Genomic DNA, 22121 nt, shown 5'->3' on the forward strand with positions numbered 1-22121 from the left:
GATCATAGATCTCGGCTGTGTTCGAAATGCCATACTAACGTCCCACTCGTACTTAATTGTGACGTAAATTTGAGTACGTAGTGCGCACATACAATAGTATGTGAATTTGTGTACGCGAGAAATGCCCGGATGTATACTGCATTGGCAAGAATTTCAGAGTATACAGCGGACCTTGCTAAATCTACTCAACTTCCCAAAATGCATTGCGGCTCGTCTGACTTCACAAGTTTTGGATAATGGCGGACGACTGCGGTGATTCTGGCGACAGCACGACACAAACCGCGTACACATGTAAGTATACTGTAACATGACTTTTATGTTTCCAGCTGACTTTTAAATCGTATTGATAATGAACGTTACTTTATTGTTGTTGGCATTGTACGTTAACGTTACGAATCGAAGGTCCTGCCAGCCGGCTAGCCTACTGACGCTAATTTACCATAGAGGTTAGCGAGCGTAACCGAAGCGGCAAATGTGCCGTTTTTACCGACGTTAACTAATAATATAGTGCTTATGTTAAACCGTGGTTATATATTTACTAACGGTGATTAATAACGCCGTGCACCGTTGTCCGTTAAAGGGACGGATGCAGACACCGGGCGCCTCATTCAGTGGAGGGAACTATGAGGAGACGTTCACGTTCACCGGCAGGAGGAATGCTGCTCTGAGAGGCTTCACTTAAGAAAATGTGGTTTAAATGTTATAATTCTTATATCCAGGACTGCTGGAGACTCTCAGGATGATTGCGGTAAGAATATGTTCGGTGACTGCTAGCTAAGCTAAAATTAGCAAAGCAAGCCCAAGCTAAAAGTAGCTTAAAAGCTAATAGTCCAAGCTAAAAGTAGCATATTGGCTTGTAAAAGAACAAGAGAGAGGAACCAGTGTAACGTTAAGTTGCTTTGTTAAGTGTATGTTGTTGGTCTTTTACAGGAAGCAGTACGCCGTCTTCACAACTCGGAGACGAATTGTAGGCGCTACGAACCGGAGCAAGGGTACGATTTAAAGAATATGCTTTCATTCTGCTGTATAAGGAAATAGATGCGTTAACAGTAGATACCGATCTTAACTGTTCATTTTGTTTTCACAGACGAACCTCGCCTCATAACGAAGCTGTGACCTCTTACTTGCTCGGAGCTTTGTCCGCAAGTCCGGATTTCTATGACGCTGATAGTGACGCCATTGTGTGTAAGTTACTTTTACTGTTTTCTTCTTCCTTGTTTTAATTTTACTGTGACTTAAGTTTTCTTATTCATACCACTCATTCAATTGTTTTCCAGCTGCCTGTAAGACATACTATGAAACGGTACGCAGGAGCTTCAGACACACACAGCCTGATCTCGCATCGCAGGCGGAAGCTGTGAAGACGTCAGCTCGGAGTCGTTCCAGGAGAAAGAGGGTAAGACTTATTAGATTTATTAGATCCGTTTTTGGTCAATGTGACCAAACCTACCTAAACCTATTTTTCAGGTGCATTAATAGATGTGTTGTGTCCATGCGCAGTGCATCGCGCAGTACTGATTGTCTTTATTGATTGTTTTACAGCTGCTGGAAGCGAGACGGAGTGTGCTTGCTGGCGATGAGGCGGACCGTTGGAAGTGCGCCACCACAGACATGATGTCTGATGAGGAGGACGGCGTCGTTGGCGGGGTGTCTGGATGGATTGTGCGACAGCCAGGAGCTCACCGATCTCTGTGCGACTCTACAGTCGCGATTAGAGAAGACTCCCAAGTACAGGGCCACGCACCGCAGGCGGCTGTAAAATTGACCAAATTCGGACAGAATGTCGCCAGTTCATTTGTTTGTTGTGTGGGCAAATTTGTACAGTTGTGTGTTGTGTTGTCAATAAAGCTCTTTCTTTGAATACTTCCTCCTGGCAATTTTTCCTTTCCTCAATAAATTCATTCATATTTATATTTATAAATATATAAATAAATAAAAATAAATATATGCGTGTATATATATGTATAAATATACATATATATATATATAAACATATATGTATATATATATATGTATATATATATATATATATGTGTGTATATATATATATATATAGTGATAGATCTGCTAACCAATCACTAGTGATTATTCTTGTTTAAAAGACCCAGTGTGACCAATAGTAACACATCTGCCAACGGGGGTGGGGTTTACTTTTATAATGACTCATCAGGTTGACCAATAGTGACAGAACTGCCAACGTGGGTTGGCTTTACATTTATAATGACCAGATCTGCCAACCAATCACGAGTGATTATACTTGTTTAAAACTAGTGGTTTCATCCAATCCTGAGTGAGGATATTCAAGCCATCTCTGGCCAGGCACGGTTTTGCTGCTATTCATATGCTAATTAGAGCCTTCGCTGTGGTTCGTTTTCGACAATTTTCGGCACAGACGAACGCGGCGTTCGCAGCCTGTAAATTGTCGTTAACTCCCGAAAATTAGGGAGATTTCCCGGCGTTTACAGGGACGAAAATCCGACTTTTCATGCAGTGCATGGTGTCAGTATACCTGCCGATTCAAGTCTGAATCAAGTCAAGTAACTTGAGTCCCCCATCTCTGCTTATCACACAGATCTAAACGGTGAGTTTTTAAATGTGGAGAGATCGGTGCGGTCTCTGATGTGTTTCAGAGGAGAGTTCCAGGGGGAGGGGGCATCGATGGAGAAAGATCTGTCACTCCAGGTTCAGTGGTTGATCATGGTGGGAGGGGAGAGGAGGTTACATCAGAGGAACAGAGGCTACAGGAAGGAGTGTGGTGGTGGAGCAGGTCGGTGAGGAAGGAGGGGACCTGGTTCTGGAGGGCTTTGTCAGATAAAAAAGAGGAGTTTGAAGCAGATACGTTGTTGGACTGGGAGCCTATGGAGGACAGGGGTATGAAGTCGTGGTTGTGAGAGCGGGTGAGCAGGCAAGCAGCAAAGTTCTAGATGTTCTAAAGTTTATTGAGGAGTTTGGATTACTCTAACCCTCTCAGCGTTGAGATTTGTTGCTGAATCCTAAATGAGGAGTCAAATGTTGTGTCCAGTGTCTGTGGTCCCCCAGAGGCCTACGATAGTAGCTCACATTAGTCCAGAGACCAAACCAGACTAGGTGGAAAAACCAGAGACTGTCCACGACGGTCCAAACAACAAGGTGTCTGCCGTATTTATGTCTAGATGACCTAAACGGAGTGTAGAGAGATGGAGTGTTGATGGAGCAGCTACAATATTAGCATAGCCTAGCATCAACAGTAGTTGATGGGTGCTGATAGGTGTTGAGTCAATAGTTAGCTTGTGGTCTTGCAGACAGACCTAACAAAACATGACTTCACACATTTTACTGATCACCATCATTATGGTTATTGATATTAAATCTCAGCTAAATAGTTTATTCTGGGTTCCTCAAGCTGTAGTAAACCAGCCGACATGTGTCTTGCTAGATCCAGTGAATCCAGCTTGGTGAAATCCACCGAGCAGCTCTGGATGATGTCATGAACCAAGACAAGACGGGGTCTGGTTTCCTGATGGATCTGGCACTTCAACACAAAGCAAGAATAGTGGTGATTTCAACCGTGATGGACGAAACAGACTAGCCAAACCCCATTGCCCCCCAGTATTTAAAACCATGCACTTTGCAGGACCGCGTGTAATGTCTTGCCGTTTTTAGTCCATGTATGCATGCATGTAATTTATTGCTGTACTTTATGAGTGTACGGTTGTGTGATTGCATAAAGACAGGTTAGCAGGGTTCCGTTTGTGTTTTGTTATATGTACTGTATGTATGCACTATTTTGTATTATTTGTCACAGCAGTCACTGAATGTGTCCAAGACAAATTTCCCTATGGGACAATAAAGTCTATCTATCTTTTCAAATGGGTTAAACTCACAGCAGTGTTTGGTATGAACATGTCTTAACAGCTGTTAATCTCACCCCAGGTCCAGGATGGGCGGTTTGTCTCGTCCTCGACGATAGCACAGGTAGAGGTGAGGGTTGTTTATGAGGCCGGCGCTCAGCTCAGCCGAGTGTCCACCCAGCGTCCTCTCAATGCAGGTGAAGCCCTCCGGCACTTCTTCCCCGAGGCCCCGGGCGATGACCGCTAGGTCTGTCACTGACTCCACGGCTCTGCCCGTGGAGGAAGAGGTTCTGCCATCCTCGTCCAGAGGTCTCCAAGCTCCTGAAGGGTCCAAGCCTGCTACTACAAAGTAGTCCACCAGCTGGGGACATTTCTCCTCTGTCATGCTGTCTGTCTGTCCTCCACTGCAGAGACATAAAGTCAAGTATCAGCCAAAGAGACAGGTACAACATTCCAAAAGACAGGGATGTTAGAATCTAGAAGTAAAACTCTAGAGCAGAGGACAAACCCTGTTATCACAATCACTTTCAAATGTAAAAATCTCCAAAGAATGTCTCTGTTGACAAATATTAGCAGAATGACACAATTAGATGTGGAGAGCTGGCCTGCACCAGACCAGGCTAACAGCCAGGATTTATCAATCTGATCAGTCACTTTGTGTGTTCACTGCTCGTTACATATTACCATCTAGTGGAGTAGCCTGCGTTCATTATTTAAACACTGTGACCATTATTTTACATTCATTCAGCCTATATTCATACATTTTATTAAATTCAACAGATCGTCATGGTAACTATTCTGTCCTGGCAGATACGCAACACTCTTGAGGCAGATAGCGAACATGAAGACTCAAGGCAAGGCAAAAAAAAAAAAATTGGAGAAAAAGCATTAAATCAAGCCAATATAACAAAATTTATAAACTGTAACATTTTTTAAATAAATGAATAAATACAAGAATATCAAGGAATAGAAAATACAGTGCAGAACAAGACGTTCATAGATAGTATTGTTTACTGAAAGGCAGCGGCAAACAGAAAAGTATTCAGTCTCGATTTAAAAAGAGCTGAGATTTGCAGCAGACCTGCAGCTTTCTGGAAGTTTGTTCCATATGTGGTGTGTAAAAACTGAAGGCTGCCTCTCCATGTTTGGTTCTGACTCTGGGGACACAGAACAGACCTGTCCCAGACAAAGAGAGGTCTGGATGGTTCGTAGCTAAGCAGAAAATAAGGGTCCTAAGTCCTATTCCTTGACCTCTGGGGAAAACGTCACGGGGTTAAGGAAAGGCGATAGGAGAGCTCAAAAGAATTTAGGAAAAGTCGACCACGCTGCTCAGAGAATCCGACCAGACTTTCACTAAGCTACGTCATTATAACGCGACTGCTGATGATTGACAGCTGATGATTGGCAACGGCGACTGACGTGCGTCTGCCCTGGAGAAACTACAATAATGGACTACAAAAAGCGCGTCGTCCACTTCTCCACATGTTGGTTTTATAAGCAGCTCATTCACTGACCGGCTTCAGGTCCAGCTGCTCCTCCTTCCTGTTTGACCGTTGGCTGTATTTACATTTCATTTGTGATTTTAGTTTCGTTTTTGTCAAATTTGAAACATAATTGAAATAAATAAAAAGTATAATTAAATTATTATCACTGTCCACACGCATTTAGCAACACAATTCCAATTACTATATGTCTGCATGAAAGTCATTGTTAAATATGCAAATGCACATATCGTTTGTTTTCACGAACGGCTGAGGTGTGCCGCACTTTAAATGTTGCTCTCGCAAAGAATTGTGGGTCGGCGTGATCTCCTTTCTTTTCGTATAGGAAGGTCCGTTGCATTCTATGCTAAAAGAAAGCACTGGAGCTCCTTTCCTTAGCATTTAGAGAATCCGAATGGCTCTTATCATGGCGGCCACTTGTTTACTTCCGGGTCACTTCTTTAGTTAGGAACCTTCCAAAGCAAAATAGACTATTCAACTGCACCCCTCGACTCTGCATAGTATGATCCACTAACACCCCCCCCCCCCCCCCCAAAAAAAAGTACTTCTATGTGTATGTACAGTGGTGTGAAAAAGTATTTGCCCCCTTCCTGCTTTCTTCTTTTTTTGCATGTTTGTCACACTTAAATGTTTCAGATCATCAAACAAATTTTAATATAAGGCAAGGATAACTCAAGTAAACACAAAATGCAGTTTTTAAATGAAGTTTTCTTTTATTAAGGGGAAAAGAAAATCCAAATGTACATTGCCCTATGTGAAAAAGTATTTGCCCCCTAAACCTAATAACTGGTTGGGCCACCCTTAACAGCAGCAACAGCCATCAAGCGTTTGTGATAACTTGCAATGAGTCTTTGACAGCGCTGTGGAGGAATTTTGGCCCACTCGTCTTTGCACAGTCGTTGTAATTCAACCTTATTGGAGGGTTTTCGAGCATGAACCGCCTTTTTGAGGTCATGCCACAGCATCTCAATAGGATTCAGGTCAGGACTTTGACTAGGCCACTCCAAAGTCTTAATTTTGTTCTTCTTTAGCCATTCAGAGGTGGACTTGCTGGTGTGTTTTGGATCATTATCCTGCTGCAGAACCCAAGTTCGCTTCAGCTTGAGGTCTCGAACAGATGGACGGACATTCTCCTTCAGGATTTGTTGGTAGACAGCAGAATTCATGGCTCCATTTATCACAGCAAGTCTTCCAGGCCCTGAAGCAGCAAAACAGCCCCAGACCATCACACTACCACCACCATATTTTACTGTTGGTATGATGTTCTTTTTCTGAAAAGCGGTGTTACTTTTACGCCAGATGTATTGGGACACACACCTTCCATAAAGTTCAACTTTTGTCTCGTCAGTCCACAAAGTATTCTCCCAAAAGTGTTGGGGATCAGCAAGATGTTTCCTGGCAAACATTAGACGAGCTTTAATATTTTTTTGGCTCAGCAGTGGTTTCCGTCTTGGAACTCTGCCATGTAGGCCATTTTTGCCCAGTGTCTTTCTTATGGTAGAGTCATGAACATTGACCTTAATTGATGCAAGCGAGGCCTGCAGTTCTTTTGATGTTGTTCTGGGGTCTTTTGTCACCTCTTGGATGAGTCGTCGCTGCACTCTTGGCGTCATTTTGGTCGGCCGGCCACTCCTGGGAAGGCTCATTACGGTGTCATGTATTCGCCATTTGTGGATTATGGCTCTCACTGTGGTTCTCTTGAGTCTCAAAGCTTTAGAAATGGCTTTATAACCTTTTCCAGACTGATAGATCTCAATTGCTTTCTTTCTCATTTGTTCCTGAATTTCTTTGGTTTTCACCATGATGTCTTGCTTTTGAGGAGCTTAACTTTGTCAGGCAGGTCCTATTTAAGTGAATTCTTGATTGGGAACTGGTGTGGCAGTGATCAGGCCTGGGGGTGGCTAGAGAAATTGAACTCAGGTGTGATAAACCTTAGTTAAGTTATGTTTTAACCGGAGGGGCAAATACTTTTTCACACAGGGCCATGAAGGTTTGGATTTTTTTCTCCCTTTATAATACAAACCTTCATTTAAAAACTGCATTTTGTGTTTACTTGAGTTATCCTTGCCTTATATTAAAATTTGTTTGGTGATCTGAAACATTTAAGTGTGACAAACATGCAAAAAAAGAAGAAAGCAGGAAGGGGGCAAATACTTTTTCACACCACTGTACATACACATAGAAGTACTTTTTTTTGGGGGGGGGGGGGGGGGGGGGTGTTAGTGGATCATACTATGCAGAGTCGAGGGGTGCAGTTGAATAGTCTAAAAAAGAAAAAAGCAGGAAGGGGGCAAATACTTTTTCACACCACTGTATGTATATAAACTGCTCAAAAAAATAAAGGGAACACCTAAACACCACATGGTAATTCTCAATGCATATTCCAGTTGGAAATCTTTATTCATTACAACGTGCAATGCGTTGACAACAAAACAACAAGGATGATTAATGAAATCAAAATCCTCATCGTATGGAGGTCTCGATTCAGAATCATACCGAAAATCAAAGTGGAAAATGAGATCGCAGGCTGATCCAACTTTTGTGGAGATTTTTCAAGACATGTCAATATGATCCTCAGTAGTATATACACTCAACAAAAATAGAAACGCAACACTTTTGTTTTTGCTCCCATTTTTCATGAGATGGACTTAAAGATCTAAAATTCATTCCAGATACACAATATTACCATTTCTCTCAAACATTGTTCACAAATCAGTCTAAATGTGTGATAGTGAGCACTTCTGCTTTGCTGAGATAATCCATCCCACCTCACAGGTGTGCCACATCAAGATGCTGATCTGACATCATGATTAGTGCACAGGTGTGCCTTAGACTGTCCACAATAAAAGGCCACCCTGAAATGTGCATTGCTGGTCTGGGGACTCAGAACCAGTCAGTATCTGGTGTGACCACCATTTGCCTCATGCAGTGCAACACATCTTCTTCGCATAGAGTTTATCAGATTGTCAATTGTGGCCTGTGGAATGTTGGTCCACTCCTCTTCAATGGCTGTGCGAAGTTGCTGGATATGAGTGGGAACTGGTACACGCTGTCGTATACGCCGGTCAAGCACATCCCAAACATGCTCAATGGGTGACATGTCCGGTGAGTATGCTGGCCATGCAAGAACTGGGACATTTTCAGCTTCCAAGAATTGTGTACAGATTCTTGCAACATGGGGCCGTGCATTATCTTGCTGAAACATGAGGTGATGTTCATGGATGTATGGCACAACAATGGGCCTCAGGATCTCATCACGGTATCTCTGTGCATTCAAAATGCCATCAATAAAATGCACCTGTGTTCTTCGTCCATAACAGATGCCTGCCCATACCATAACCCCACCACCACCATGGGCCACTCGATCCACAACATTGACATCAGCAAAGCGCTCACCCACACGACGCCACACACGCTGTCTGCCATCTGCCCTGAACAATGTAAACCGAGATTCATCCGTGAAGAGAACACCTCTCCAACGTGCCAGACGCCATCGAATGTGAGCATTTGCCCACTCAAGTCTGTTACGCCGACGAGCTGGAGTCAGGTCAAGACCCCGATGAGGACGACGAGCATGCAGTTGAGCTTCCCTGAGACGGTTTCTGACAGTTTGTGCAGAAATTGTTTGGTTATGCAAACCAATTGTTTCAGCAGCTGTCTGAGTGGCTGGTCTCAGACGATCTTGGAGGTGAACCTGCTGGATGTGGAGGTCCTGGGCTGGTGTGGTTACACGTGGTCTGCGGTTGTGAGGCCGGTTGGATGTACTGCCATATTCTCTGAAACGCCTTTGGAGACGGCTTATGGTGGAGAAATGAACATTCAATGCACGAGCAACAGATCTGGTTGACATTCCTGCTGTCAGCATGCCAATTGCACGCTCCCTCAATGCTTGTGGCATCTGTGGCATTTTGCTGTGAGACAAAACTGCACATTTCAGAGTGGCCTTTTATTGTGGGCAGTATAAGGTACACCTGTGCACTAATCATGATGTGAGATCAGCATCTTGATGTGGCACACCTGTGAGGTGGGATGGATTATCTCAGCAAAGCAGAAGTGCTCACTATCACACATTTAGACAGATTTGTGAACAATGTTTGAGAGAAATGGTAATATTGTGTATCTGGAATGAATTTTAGATCTTTAAGTCCATCTCATGAAAAATGGGAGCAAAAACAAAATTGTTGCGTTTCTATTTTTGTTGAGTGTATATATATATATATATATATATATATATATATATATATATATATATACATATAAATTCATATGCGAGTCCACATTTTTTAATTTTTACTTATTTTTTTTCTATGTATTTATTTATTTTTTCTCAGTGGCTGTATGAGTATGTCCATGTCCAGTTTATGTTGTGTCGTGGGTGGATTGTGGATGTTGGACAAAAAATCAAAAATGATCTTCCTGTGCAGTGATTGTCTTATTCATGCTTTGTCAATAATAAAAAGACCATTGAAAGAAATCCATATGCGAGTCAAGGTAGGTGAGCGTATACTTTTGACTCATCCAACCACCCTCCTTTCGCTGAATCCCTCCTACAGACCCCTCCACCTATCCTGCTTTTTTCCAGCTATAAAGTTTAAGGGGGCAATTCCTTTTTCACATGGCAATATAGGTTTGGTATAACTCTTTAAAAATCATCCACCTGCTGCCTTGATGCTTTACCTACCAACTTTTTTAAGAGTATTTTTGACTGCCTATCAACAGACGTATTGCAAATAGTTAATAACTCTATTCAATCAGGCAATTTCCCAAAGGCCTTCAAAACTGCAGTCATTAAACCTCTTCTAAAAAAGCGGAGCCTAGATGCCTCTATTATCAACAACTACAGACCGATTTCAAATCTACCCTTCATAAGTAAAATAATTGAGAAAGTTGTCCTCCAACAACTAAATCACTTCCTGGCCTCAACAGGCTGCCACAACAACTTCCAGTCAGGATTTCAACCTTTTCATAGCACTGAGACGGCCCTTATTTAAGTTGTAAATGACATCCATCTTAACACAGACTATTATATTAATGCTATTAGACCTCAGTGCTGCATTTGACACTGTCAACCACTCAATACTTTTGGACAGGTTGGAAAACTGGGTGGGGCTCTCAGGCACAGTCTTAAGCTGGTTCAAGTCATATCTACAAGATAGGAACTATTTTGTTTCCATTGGCGACTTTGTATCAGAACCTACCAATGTCACGTGTGGAGTACCCCAAGATTCAACATTTCGGCCCCAAGATTCAACATCTACATGCTCCCACTAGGACAAATCATGCAAAATAATAACATTGACCACCATTGCTATGCCGATGACACCCAAATCTATGTAGCGCTATCACCAAACGATCGCCCCATAGATCTTCTGTGCCAGTGCATTGAGCAAGTCAAAGACTGGATGTGCCAAAACTTCCTACAACTAAATGAGGATAAAACTGAGATAATTGTTTTTGGTGCTAAAAAAGAAAGGTTTCAAGTAATTTAACACCTTCACTCTCTGTCCCTGAAAACCTCAAATAAAGCCAGAAATCTTGGGGTTGTTATGGATTCTGATTTACATTTCGACAGTCACATCAAATCAGTAACAAAATCGGCCTACTATCACCTCAAAAATGTAGCAAGACTTAGAGGGCTCATGTCAGCTCAAAAACTTGTACATGCCTTTATTACTAGGGTCATTCCGTGTCATTTCATCAAATGCCTCCAACCTGACCATCTCAGAATGTCCTGAAAAAATTCAAGTACAAAGACACACTTGTTAATAGGACAAATCCAAAATATTAGGTCTCTACTCTCAACAGTTTTCTCATGAAACATCATTGAATGAAGGGTAGTTTTAGACGGTTTTTGGCATCATGCTCTGAAAAGCCATTTTTAAACAACAATATCTGGAAAACTATCTCACATGTGGCCTTCAAAATTTCTACAGTGTATATCTGTTACTAATAGCCTCCAGACATGGAATATCGGGGGTGTAGCTCAATGATAAACTAGTATGGTAGGTACTTAAAATGTGGCTTGTTGAAATAAAGTAGTACATTTGAAGAGTGGCTGAGCTCCCATTTTTGCAGATAAAAGACTTCTATCACTTTTGCCTCAATCTCTGGGGTTAGCTTAAACATTCTACAAAATATGGTTTCTCTCAGATGATTAGTTTCACAGATATTAAGGCTCAAAAATGGAAGTAAACACAGTTGTACTTACAGAGGCAATAAGTCCTTGAATGCGAGTCACATTCAAGGACTTATTGGCTCTACAACTGTGCTACATTTTAATGTTTTTGTGAGGCTAAATTTATCAGTAGCATTTAGTCACATGTAAGTCTTTGGTAAATGGTAAAAAACACAATTGAATTGCCCTCCTGTGATGTTTACTGGTAGGCTGTTAGGACATGCAGTACCAAAACTGGCCACAAAACCCCACCAATATCAGGATTTTAAAAAATCACTGCGACAAATTGAGGCAAAACACCCTCCCGATTTTTTAATATGATTTTAACAAGAATATGATCTTTCAAAAAAAGTAAGTTCGGACCTGATACTTGTCGTCAGTTTTTTGTAATATGACTCTGAAGTTGGGCAAAGATGTGTTCACTTCCATATTTGAGCCTTAATATCTGTGAAACTAATCATCTGAGAGGGACCATATTTTGTAGAATGTTTAAGCTAACACCAGAGATAGAGGCAGAAGTGATAGAAGTTTTTTTATCTGTAAAAATGGGAGCTCAGCCACTCTTCAAATGTACTACTTTATTTCAACAAGCCACATTTTAAGTACCTACTATACTGAGCTACACCCCCGATATTCCATGTCTGGAGGCTATTAGTAACAGATATACACTGTAGAAATTTTGAAGGCCACAGGTGAGATAGTTTTCCAGATATTGCTGTTTAAATATGGCTTTTCAGAGTATGATGCCAAAAACCGTCTAAACTACCCTTCATTCAATGATGTTTCATGAGAAAACTGTTGACAGTAGAGACCTAATATTTTGGATTTGTCCTATTAACAAGTGTGTCTTTGTACTTGAATTTTTTCAGGACATTCTGAGATGGTCAGGTGGGAAGATTTTCCATCTCCTGTAATGGTCTCCTTGCAGGTCTTCTGAAAAAAACTGTCAGGCAGCTACCGCTTGTTCAGAACACTGCTGCTAGAGTTAATAAAAATAATAATAATACCTTTTATTTATAAAGCGCTTTCAATCAAAGTGCTGTACAGGCAGTAAAAACAAACACAGACAGTAAAATACAGACAGTAAAATACTTAAAATAAATAACTCAAGACATGTAACAAAGAGTAAGCAAGTGGGTCTTCAGCTTTGCTTTAAAAACATCCACAGAGCTTGCCAGTCTAATGTCAGTTCCCTGAGATCGAAGGTTACGGGAAGGTGTATAAGGGATGATGAGGTCATTCAAATAAGAAGGTGCAAGTCCATTTACAATTTTGAAAGTTAATAAAAGTACTTTAAAATCAGCTCGCAGCTGACAAGGAAGCCAATGGAGAGAGGCCAGCACTGGGGTAATATGCTCGTATTTCCTCGCTCTTGTCAGGATAAGAGCAGCACCATTTTGCACCATCTGCAGGGCATGAAAGCTTTTCTTTGGGAGTCCTGACAGAAGCACATTGCAGTAGTCCAGGCGTGATGTCACAAAAGCGTGTATGAGGATTTCTGCATCTCTGTCAGACAGGATCGATCTTATTTTAGCAATCCTTCTCAGATAGTTGAAAGACGCCTTTGACACCTCCTTAATGTGTTTGTCAAACACACGAGTCTGGTCAAATGTAACCCCAAGGTTTTTCATTTTTTCACTGCAGTGAACCACACAGTCATCCAGGGAAAGAGTAACATTTTTAAATACATCATACACATTCTGGGGTACAATTATCATCAATTCTGTCTTAGCAAAATTAAGAAACAAAAAGTTCTTAGAAAACCAACTCTTGACAGCTGAAAGACAGGGCTCAAGTTTGGACATGTTTGACCCGATTTCACAATTTACAGGCATATATAATTGTAAATCATCTGCATAACAGTTAAAACCAAAACCAAAAGAGCGTAATAATTGACCAAGTGGTGCAAGGTAAAGTGAGAAAAGCAGTGGACCCAAAACAGAACCTTGAGGAACCCCATGCTTGACCGCACAAGGCTCAGACAGGACATTATTGAAGAGAACACACTGAGATCTGTTTAACAAGAAGGATTTCAACCACATCAGCACCTTGCCCGAGATGCAGAAGTATTGTTGTAGTCGATTCAGGAGAATACAGTGATCGACTGTATCAAACACAGCGCTGAGGTCCAACAACAAAAGGACAGAAGCACGTTCTTACAAAGACCAAAGAATGTGAGCACATTACACCAATTCTTAAATTCTTACATTGGCTCCCTGTATGTCAGAGGATTGATTTCAAAATCTTCCTGCTCACATATAAATCACTAAATGGTCTAGGGCCGAAGTATATCACTGATATGCTCCCACTTCATAAGCCTTCTAGACCACTAAGATCTTCCGAGACCAATCTGTTAGTGATTCCCAGGGTAAACTCAAATCACAGGAGAGCATCATTTAGTCACTATGCAACAAATAGCTGGAATAAACTTCCTGAAGATGTAAAACTTGCCCCAACTCTGACCACTTTTAAAACTAGACTGAAAACTTTAATGTTCACCATAGCTTTCTGCTAAATCTTTTAATGTCTGCACTGTTTTTAATTATTGCAAAAATGTTTTTATTCTCCTTGTCTTTCTGTAATGCGTTTTAATTGTGCCTTTATTTTCTTTTAATTCTATTTTTTCACTTTATGTATGTATGACATGTTATGATGTGAAGCACTTTGAGTCTGGCTTGTGTATGAAATGTGCTATACAAATAAAGTTGCCTTGCCTTGCCTTTACCTTCAACAAATGCAATAATCATACAAAATCTGTATTTTGTGTTCCTTGAGAACCCTGAGTATCAGACAGTATTGAAAATGGCACGACATGCATCGTTTTAAATTGAGTACATATTCAGAGCCACTTCCAGACAGACAGGTTACTGGTGATCTACAGTAGTAAAGATGGGTATCTGTCATGTACTCGGCTTAAAGATATTTGGAGACTAATTTCAATGTTTTTTCTCAATCATAAAAAGTCACAGTAATAATGAGCAGAAGTTAACACTCAGGTCAGCAGATTACATTTTTTTTTCCTTTCCTTCCCAACCAGATGTCGGACTGGAGGACATGGTTCACTCGTTCAGAGGGTGAAAGTGAAAAAGAGTTTAACGAAGAAAGGAGGAAGTGGAACTATCCGGGGGGTGGGAGGTCAAAGTTGAGCTGGCAAACAGGAAAGGGACGGGCAGCATGTTTCCTGCTCATTAATGACTTCCTGGTGATGCAGCAGCTCCCCGAGGTGATGAAACATCTAACGAGTCTATGAGAGATCTGCGAGTCTGCAAGTACAGTATAATGAGAATCCTTAATGTATACTTTCATTTAAACTAGGAGTCTAAACTCATTACCATACTCATCACTGATGGCTGTGGATGCACTGCATTTTGGGATGTTTCAGGAAAAAGTGAATACATAGGCAGAAATGACAGCAAAATGGTGTTTAAACAGGGATTGATTTTGCCTGCAGCACATATAGACAGTTAGATATGAGCGAATGTAAACATCATCCTGATGATACCATTTACAGACAAGCACATACTGATCTCTGCACTGATTTTATCCTTTTTTATTATGCTTTTCACACAGCTATTCTTTCTAGTTCACCTTTATGTGTCCAGCAGTCTTTATGTGCTTTAGGGATGGGATTAGTATTATTATTTAAATGGTTTTATCGTTTTTTCTAACAAACATTACAAAAACATCCCAAAAACACAGACACTGAATACAACAAAAGGGGGGTAGCTACATTGCATCCATGGAAGGTGGAAGGGAGCTCAAAACAGGCTAGTCACTGTAACCTTATGATACTTCTGGATAAAGCCGCGGGCCGTGTATTTACGGTGTTCCAGTTTAGGATGAGATGAAAGCTTTATTCCAATGGAAGAGTATCAGTCATCTAGCAAGAAAGGATGATCACGTTATAGCCTCAGCCTGGTGAGCTGTTATTGGTATCTCACACTGCAGTCAATGGATCATGGAACGTTAAGATCAATAAACCTGTTACACATAAATGAGAAGGTTTTCATTTTTCCTGCCCAGAAAGGGAGCTTGGGACATGACCAACACATGTGACTAAGACTAGCTGGGTTTCGACTGCACCTGGTGCAGGTTGGGTCTCAGACAGGGTACATTTTGGAAGGCTTACTTGCAGATAGATGCAACCTACACTCAAAAAAACAAACAAGGGCATGTGTTTGATTAGCAAACTAATAATATGCTTACATTACATGAATAAATCATGATTATGTCCATTACATATTTCATTCTTGGTTGTTGTCATGACGCAAAGAAAATCCAATTGGGTTTAATTCATTCATGGCAATCCAATGAAAATGAGGGCCATCAAACCAGCAACTCTGATTCCATCAGCTATTGCGCATGCTCCAGGGGCGTGAATCTTCTGGAAAACTTGATAGTGAGGTAAGTAATCCACATATCTCTTGATAAATGTATTCAGGTCAGCAGTGTGAGTGATATAGCCTATAGTAGTTTTTGTACGTTTTATATTGTTGCCGTCAACTTTGAATGAGGTGTGTTTCATGAGTATCTGCGTAGTATCACTGTTTCGCGACGCGAGTTTGCTGACGCGCTACGTAGGCGGGAAAGTCACGTAGACGTAATGTTTTCACTTATAACTACGTGAAATATAGCTGTCTTACTACTTAACCGGAGCTGGTAATTGTTTGAAAAGTGGAAAGACTAACCGAGACGGTTTTGGTGAGTTGATCTTGTTTGAAGATGTTCTGCTCTGTAAAATTGCTGTTTTTGTTAGTGGAGTTTGGCGTCTTTGAGGAGTGCAATATAGTAGGGGACAACAGCATGTAGAGAGAATATTTTAATAAAACTAAATGTGAAATAATACCAAGAAGCAAGATCAAATATATCACAGTCATAGCATGTGCCTGGTCTTTTTCAGTAATATCCCCGTTTCATTTTTGAATTCAGAATTATTCATATGGAATATAGTTCATATCATTGTTTCTCTGCTTTTTTGTGCTTTGCATTAATGCTGACCAACAGTCTTCACATTTCAGTGTATGCAGATAAAATACATATTATTAATATGAATAACTTTCTTTTTTACCAGTAATACATCACAAAATAAAGCCACATCCCCATGCTCTGAGATTTCCGTGTACCTCCTCACATGGTAAGTTCATATTTTTGTCCTCTTATTGTTCATCAGTTATCTAGTTCGCATTATGCACAAGTTTAATCCCCCTGACCGAATATTGGCTTGTGTTTGGTATATGCTTATTTCTCTCTCTTTCTTAGAGTGACGTCTATGTGGCAGTGCAAACATTGTATCACCAGAGAGCACAGTAGGTACCAATTACTTCAGCATTATAAATTACGTCATCATTATGGAATAGGTCAACATTATCTGTGTATGTAAATTGTCCATGCACATTCAAGACATGGAGTGGACTGAACACGCATGTCTATAAAGCTCATTCCTCTCAGTTAACACAGACAGCTTCCAGTTCAGTAGCTTTTAAATGTGAGTTATGTGAATGCAGTGACGTCTTCTCAGAGAGAGATTTTTTAATTCATATTGGAACACATCTGCGAAGAAACGAAACAGTTAGTTGTGTGTTTCTTGGTTTCCCTTTCAAGACAAATATCTACAGTACATTTTATACACACAAAAAGAGGAAGCATCATCCACACACACTTAAAAGATTTTAAAGCCAATGTAATTACACTTGTGGTCCACAAGTGTAATTACATTGGCTTTAAGACAGTTCAAGTGACAGTCTTCTGATAATGTAAGGGCTAGCTGTTCTGCAGATGTATCATATGAATTTGAAAGTGAGTCAGTGACAGAAAGTGCTGAAAGTCAGCCAGAATTAATTGAACGAAAAATTGCAGTAATATTGTTGAAATTGGAACATATATTCCATATTCCGGCAAAAGGAGTCGATGAATTATTAGAGGAGTTACATTTTCTGTTAAGTTCAGCTAGTGCGCCTCTGACAAAGCGTACCATAACAGACATTTTCAAAAGCCATAACCTCCATATTGGTCAGGCTGTTATTGAAGAACTTGCCAATTCTGTGTGTGTTTCTAACCCTGTGGCTAAAATCTTGGGAAAGTGTGGCCCTCTTGCCACATCTTATAGAAGAAAACTATACTACACGCTAAATTTTAGGGTTGTAGAGCCTGTAGAGTATTTTTATCTAGAGATGAAAGAAAGTAATTTCAGTACATCCCTTTATTACAGTTATTGCAGGAAATACTGAGTCACAATAAATTACTGGACAGAGTGATTGAAGAACAAATAGCTCAAGAAAATGGGGACAATCTGAATGCTGATCAGTGTGTTTACAGATCCTTTCGAGATGGTGAGCATTATAAAAGAAATAGCTTTCTAGCTGTTGAGAAGTTGAGAATTTCCATAAACCTTTATATTGACGATTTTGAGGTTTGTAACCCTCTTGGAACCTCACGCAAAAAGCATAAGCTTTGTGGCGTATATTGGGTCTTGGGCAATTTACCTACTGGCTCTCATTCTGCCCTCTCATCCATTTATTTGGCAGTTCTTTGCAAAAGTGAAGATTTGAGGACATTTGGGTTTGAAAAAGTCTTAAATCCACTTTTGAAAGATTTGGTCATTTTGGAGCAACATGGTGTCTTCATCAGTCAGTTGAATGAGTGTATTAAAGGAACTATGAGTTGTGTCATAGCCGACAACCTCGGAGCCCATGGGCTGGCAGGTTTTATGGAAAGTTTTTCTGCTGAATACATCTGTAGATTCTGTACAGCTAAGAAATCAGAAATTAAGTCAGTGACTGCTGGTGTTTTTGAGAGTAGAACACAGGAACTTCACGAAGCCCATTTGAAGTGTGCACTAGAAACAGCAAGTGCGTGCTGCGGAGTTAAACGGGATTGTGTTTTGAGTAAGAATCTCAGCCATTTTCATGTCACTGCAGGCTACCCTCCAGATCTAGCACATGATCTGTTGGAGGGCATAATACCTGTGGAACTTGCTCATTGTTTTTCTCTTTTGATCTTGAAAATGTATTTCACCTTAGAAAAACTTAACAACTTGATCCAAAATTTCGAGTACAAATGGGCAGATAAAACCAATCGGCCTCACGCAATTCCACAGACTTTCTCAGTAAAAAAAAAACATTGGTGGAAATGCACATGAGAACTGGTCTCTACTTCGATTGTTGCCTCTAATTATTGGTTCTCTTGTTCCAGAGGATGAACCTGCATGGCATATTGTTTTGGATCTGAAAGACATTCTGGAGCTTGTTGTAGCCCCTGTCCACTCTGATGAGTCTATTTCATATCTTGAGTGTAAAATCAGTGAACATCGCCAGAGATACCAAGAACTTTTTCCAAACAACAGTCTTCTCCCTAAACATCATTATTTGGAGCACTACCCTGCTCTGATTCGGCTCTTTGGGCCCCTTGTCCATAAATGGACAATGAGATTTGAGGCGAAACATCGTTTTTTTAAACAGATTGCTCGCCATACCAACTGTTTTAAAAACATACCTCTTACACTTAGCAGAAAACATCAGCTCATGATTGCCTCCGACTTGCACTCTTCTGAGTATAGGACACCTTGATGGTAACTACCGTCTCATCAGTACCAATTGATGTTCTGCAAAGTGACATTGCAATAGCAATTAAGCAAAGATTTCCAGATGAGACTGATGTCCATATTACAAAAAGTGTGTCATACAATGGTATGAACTACAACAAAGGAATGATAGTTGTCCATGGGCAATTATTTGGTCTGCCAGAGTTTGCAGAAATTCTTCAGATTTTTGTTTTGCAAGGCAAGATATACTTTTTTGTGAAAAAGTTCTCTGCTTGGTATCAAGAGCACTTCAGAGCTTTTGAACTTGCCATGTCACATGTGAGAGAGGTGTCTCTGATTGAGCATGGGGAACTACTCGATGACTATCCGTTAGCTGCCTATTCAGTGGGAGGCCTGGTTACTCTGAAGAGACACATTGACTTGCAGGGTAAACAGGAGTAATGTTTGTAAGTATTTTCCCCCTATATCACATGGCACAGTAAATAATAAAATCATGCTTGGCAGACCAGCTACTACTTAATTTATTGAGAATTGACTGTTCATTTTTTTTAAACAAATCAGTCATTAACTAAAACAATGTAAGACAAATAGCGGAAATGCACTATTCACTTGTCCTTTCCCAGTAACAATTTCCTAGAGGCCAAGACAACATAAAATTATTGTTGATTCACATTATTTGATCCATGTATACACACACACGCACACACACTCATGCAAGTGCCTTTTTCATTATGAAATATATGGAGTGTGTTTTTATTTTATTTTATTTTAATTATTGTCCAGGTCGACACGATGGCAGAACCCATAAGACTGAGGATCATTCTTGGAGAAGATGATGCCAGGAAACTAATTTTGCCATTCGGGATATCAGACTCCATTGAGCAATTGCACCACGAAATAAAGACTAATTTTGGAGTACAACAGGATTTTCGCCTTCAATATCAAGATCCTGATTTTGGAAATGAGTTCGTAAACCTGACTGCGATCTCTGAAATAAATGATAAGGCAACTTTGAAGGTTGTATACCTAATTACTCTACAGAAGCAGTGACATGTGAACCTGTAGCAGTCCGAAGACCTGCACATTCCTTTTCAAGCTGCTCAGCAGACACGGATAATACGGAGCCTGCTTCATCGTCAGGTTCATCGCCATCTACAAGACTGTCGGTGTGGCCAAGTGTCTTCCCAGTCCCTCGTTTCAGCTATGAGGCTGAACTGCAACTTGAAAAGGCCAATGCCGAGTTCAGTGCTGGTGGAACTCATTTGACCCCCTCACCAAAACTGAAATCCCACCTTTTAGAAAGACTGGCTGAAGAAATAATTACATTTAAAGTCTATCTAACTGACAATGACCTAAATGAAGTTGCAGAAGCCCTTGTGAAAAAGCATCCTTGTCTGAGGGAGCAGGGATCCTTCAATGGTTGTTATGGCTGGAAGATTAGCCTCAAGTATAAAATGGCCAATGTCCGGACCAAACTCAGAGGCCTGGGCTGTGCTGAGGTGATGGTAAATTCACTAAAGAACAAGGCCCAAGACAAAAGTAAGGCAGCACTGAATGTGAAAAAGCCTAGAAGGGCAGAAGTCAATTACTGTCCGCAGCATCCAAAAGGAGAAACCACTGAGAGTCTGGAAAGGGAGAGAATTGCAATGCTTTCAGAGATTCAGAAGAGAAACAATGACCATGTAGTGACAATAAAAATGGAGAAGACTTTCTCATACAGAAGGCAAGAAGTTATTCAAGGACAGCCCTTGATTGCAGACTTCAAAAGCAGATGGCCAGCTCTGTTCACTCGGAAAGAGGTGCATATCCTGTTAGGCTTTATGCCGCAAAAATGTGTTGTATAGTGATGACCAGTTGTTTCTCTCTTCACTAATATTGATATAATACAGTGCTCAAACAGCTTATAATTCCTGGTACGTCCTTTCTCTGTTGTATATTGTGCTCCGACAGTGCAAGTCATAAGTGCATTGTTCATGTTTTTCAGATCGACAAGGAGTTCCTGCGCATATCGACTGTACCGCTGCTGTCTACATTCTTTGCTGAGCTAGACCGATGCACTCCACGCATGATGGAGATCTTTCGATATAAGGGTGGGGTGACTGGAAGGAAAATAAAACATCATGGTGGCTGTCTCCAAGGTTTGTATTGAAATGGTTAGACCTGTGCTTATAAAGTAGATTTTATGCCCCTATCATGACCTGCATGAGCAAAAATATCGACACACACATATGGTAGACAAAAGTCCTAAGTTTTTACCTAATCAAATCAAAACACAATCATGTTAAACTAACAGCGTCAGTCTGAGATTATTAGTAATTGATCAAACCATATGGTGAACTTCTTGATCAGAATGGAAACAATTCTGTGTGGCTGCCTCATTTTATGTCTGATTTGGTTGAGATCTTGTATAGATGAGACCTAAGTATTGTCTACTAAAGTTCTTTTTTCAAACTGCTACCTAAGTATTCTCATAATGGACTCCATTTTTTCTCCCCAGGATGACACAATACATACAAGAAGAGCATGCATCCTCAAGTCCTTGTGCATCTACCTCAACGAAGACCATAAGAAACTTGTGAAAGAATACATGGTGAGTTACATTCACTAGGTGTAGATGTAGTCTAGATGTAGACTTACAGCACATATTTCATACATTTACGTGTGTGATATGTAATTCACTGTTTTTCATTGAATTAATTTCACTTTTTATTACTGTTTGTAATGGGTGCATCTGTATTATTCTCGTACATCTCCAATTTTACTGATTAATGTGCTTTTATTCATGAAATTGTTTTCATAATGTTATACTCTGTAATTAGCATATTTACCTTGTTTTGCTTCCAGTCTCCTGCCACCCATATCTAGACCCAAACAAATGTATTGTCATATATTATTTCACAGAACACCGAGGCCAACACTGAAGCCATGGAGCAAACTGTGATGGGAGTGTATGTCATACAGCAGGAGGATGCACAGCCTGGAGATGACCCAGAGGACATAGGTGTCCTGATTGAAGGTGTGGAGGTTCTCACTGGTTTGGAGAGCATCGCGATTGCTTGTGCTTTGTTATTTGG

General features: G+C 40.6%; 1 protein-coding gene across 2 annotated transcripts in view; it reads right to left on the bottom strand.

Moving 5' to 3' along the window:
• The window catches only part of dennd4b (DENN/MADD domain containing 4B), a 134121-nt gene that overhangs the window by 81311 nt on the left and 30689 nt on the right, over positions 1-22121 (bottom strand). For both annotated transcript variants that reach the window (XM_084027203.1, XM_084027202.1), the window contains exon 2: positions 3908-4234. In XM_084027203.1, coding sequence (XP_083883329.1) covers positions 3908-4215 — 308 coding nt within the window. In that variant the 5' untranslated portion in view covers positions 4216-4234. The remainder of the gene's footprint in view (positions 1-3907; positions 4235-22121) is intronic.

The sequence above is a fragment of the Eutrigla gurnardus genome (assembly GCF_963514095.1).
Source record: "Eutrigla gurnardus genome assembly, chromosome: 14".
Lineage (NCBI taxonomy): Eukaryota > Metazoa > Chordata > Actinopteri > Perciformes > Triglidae > Eutrigla > Eutrigla gurnardus.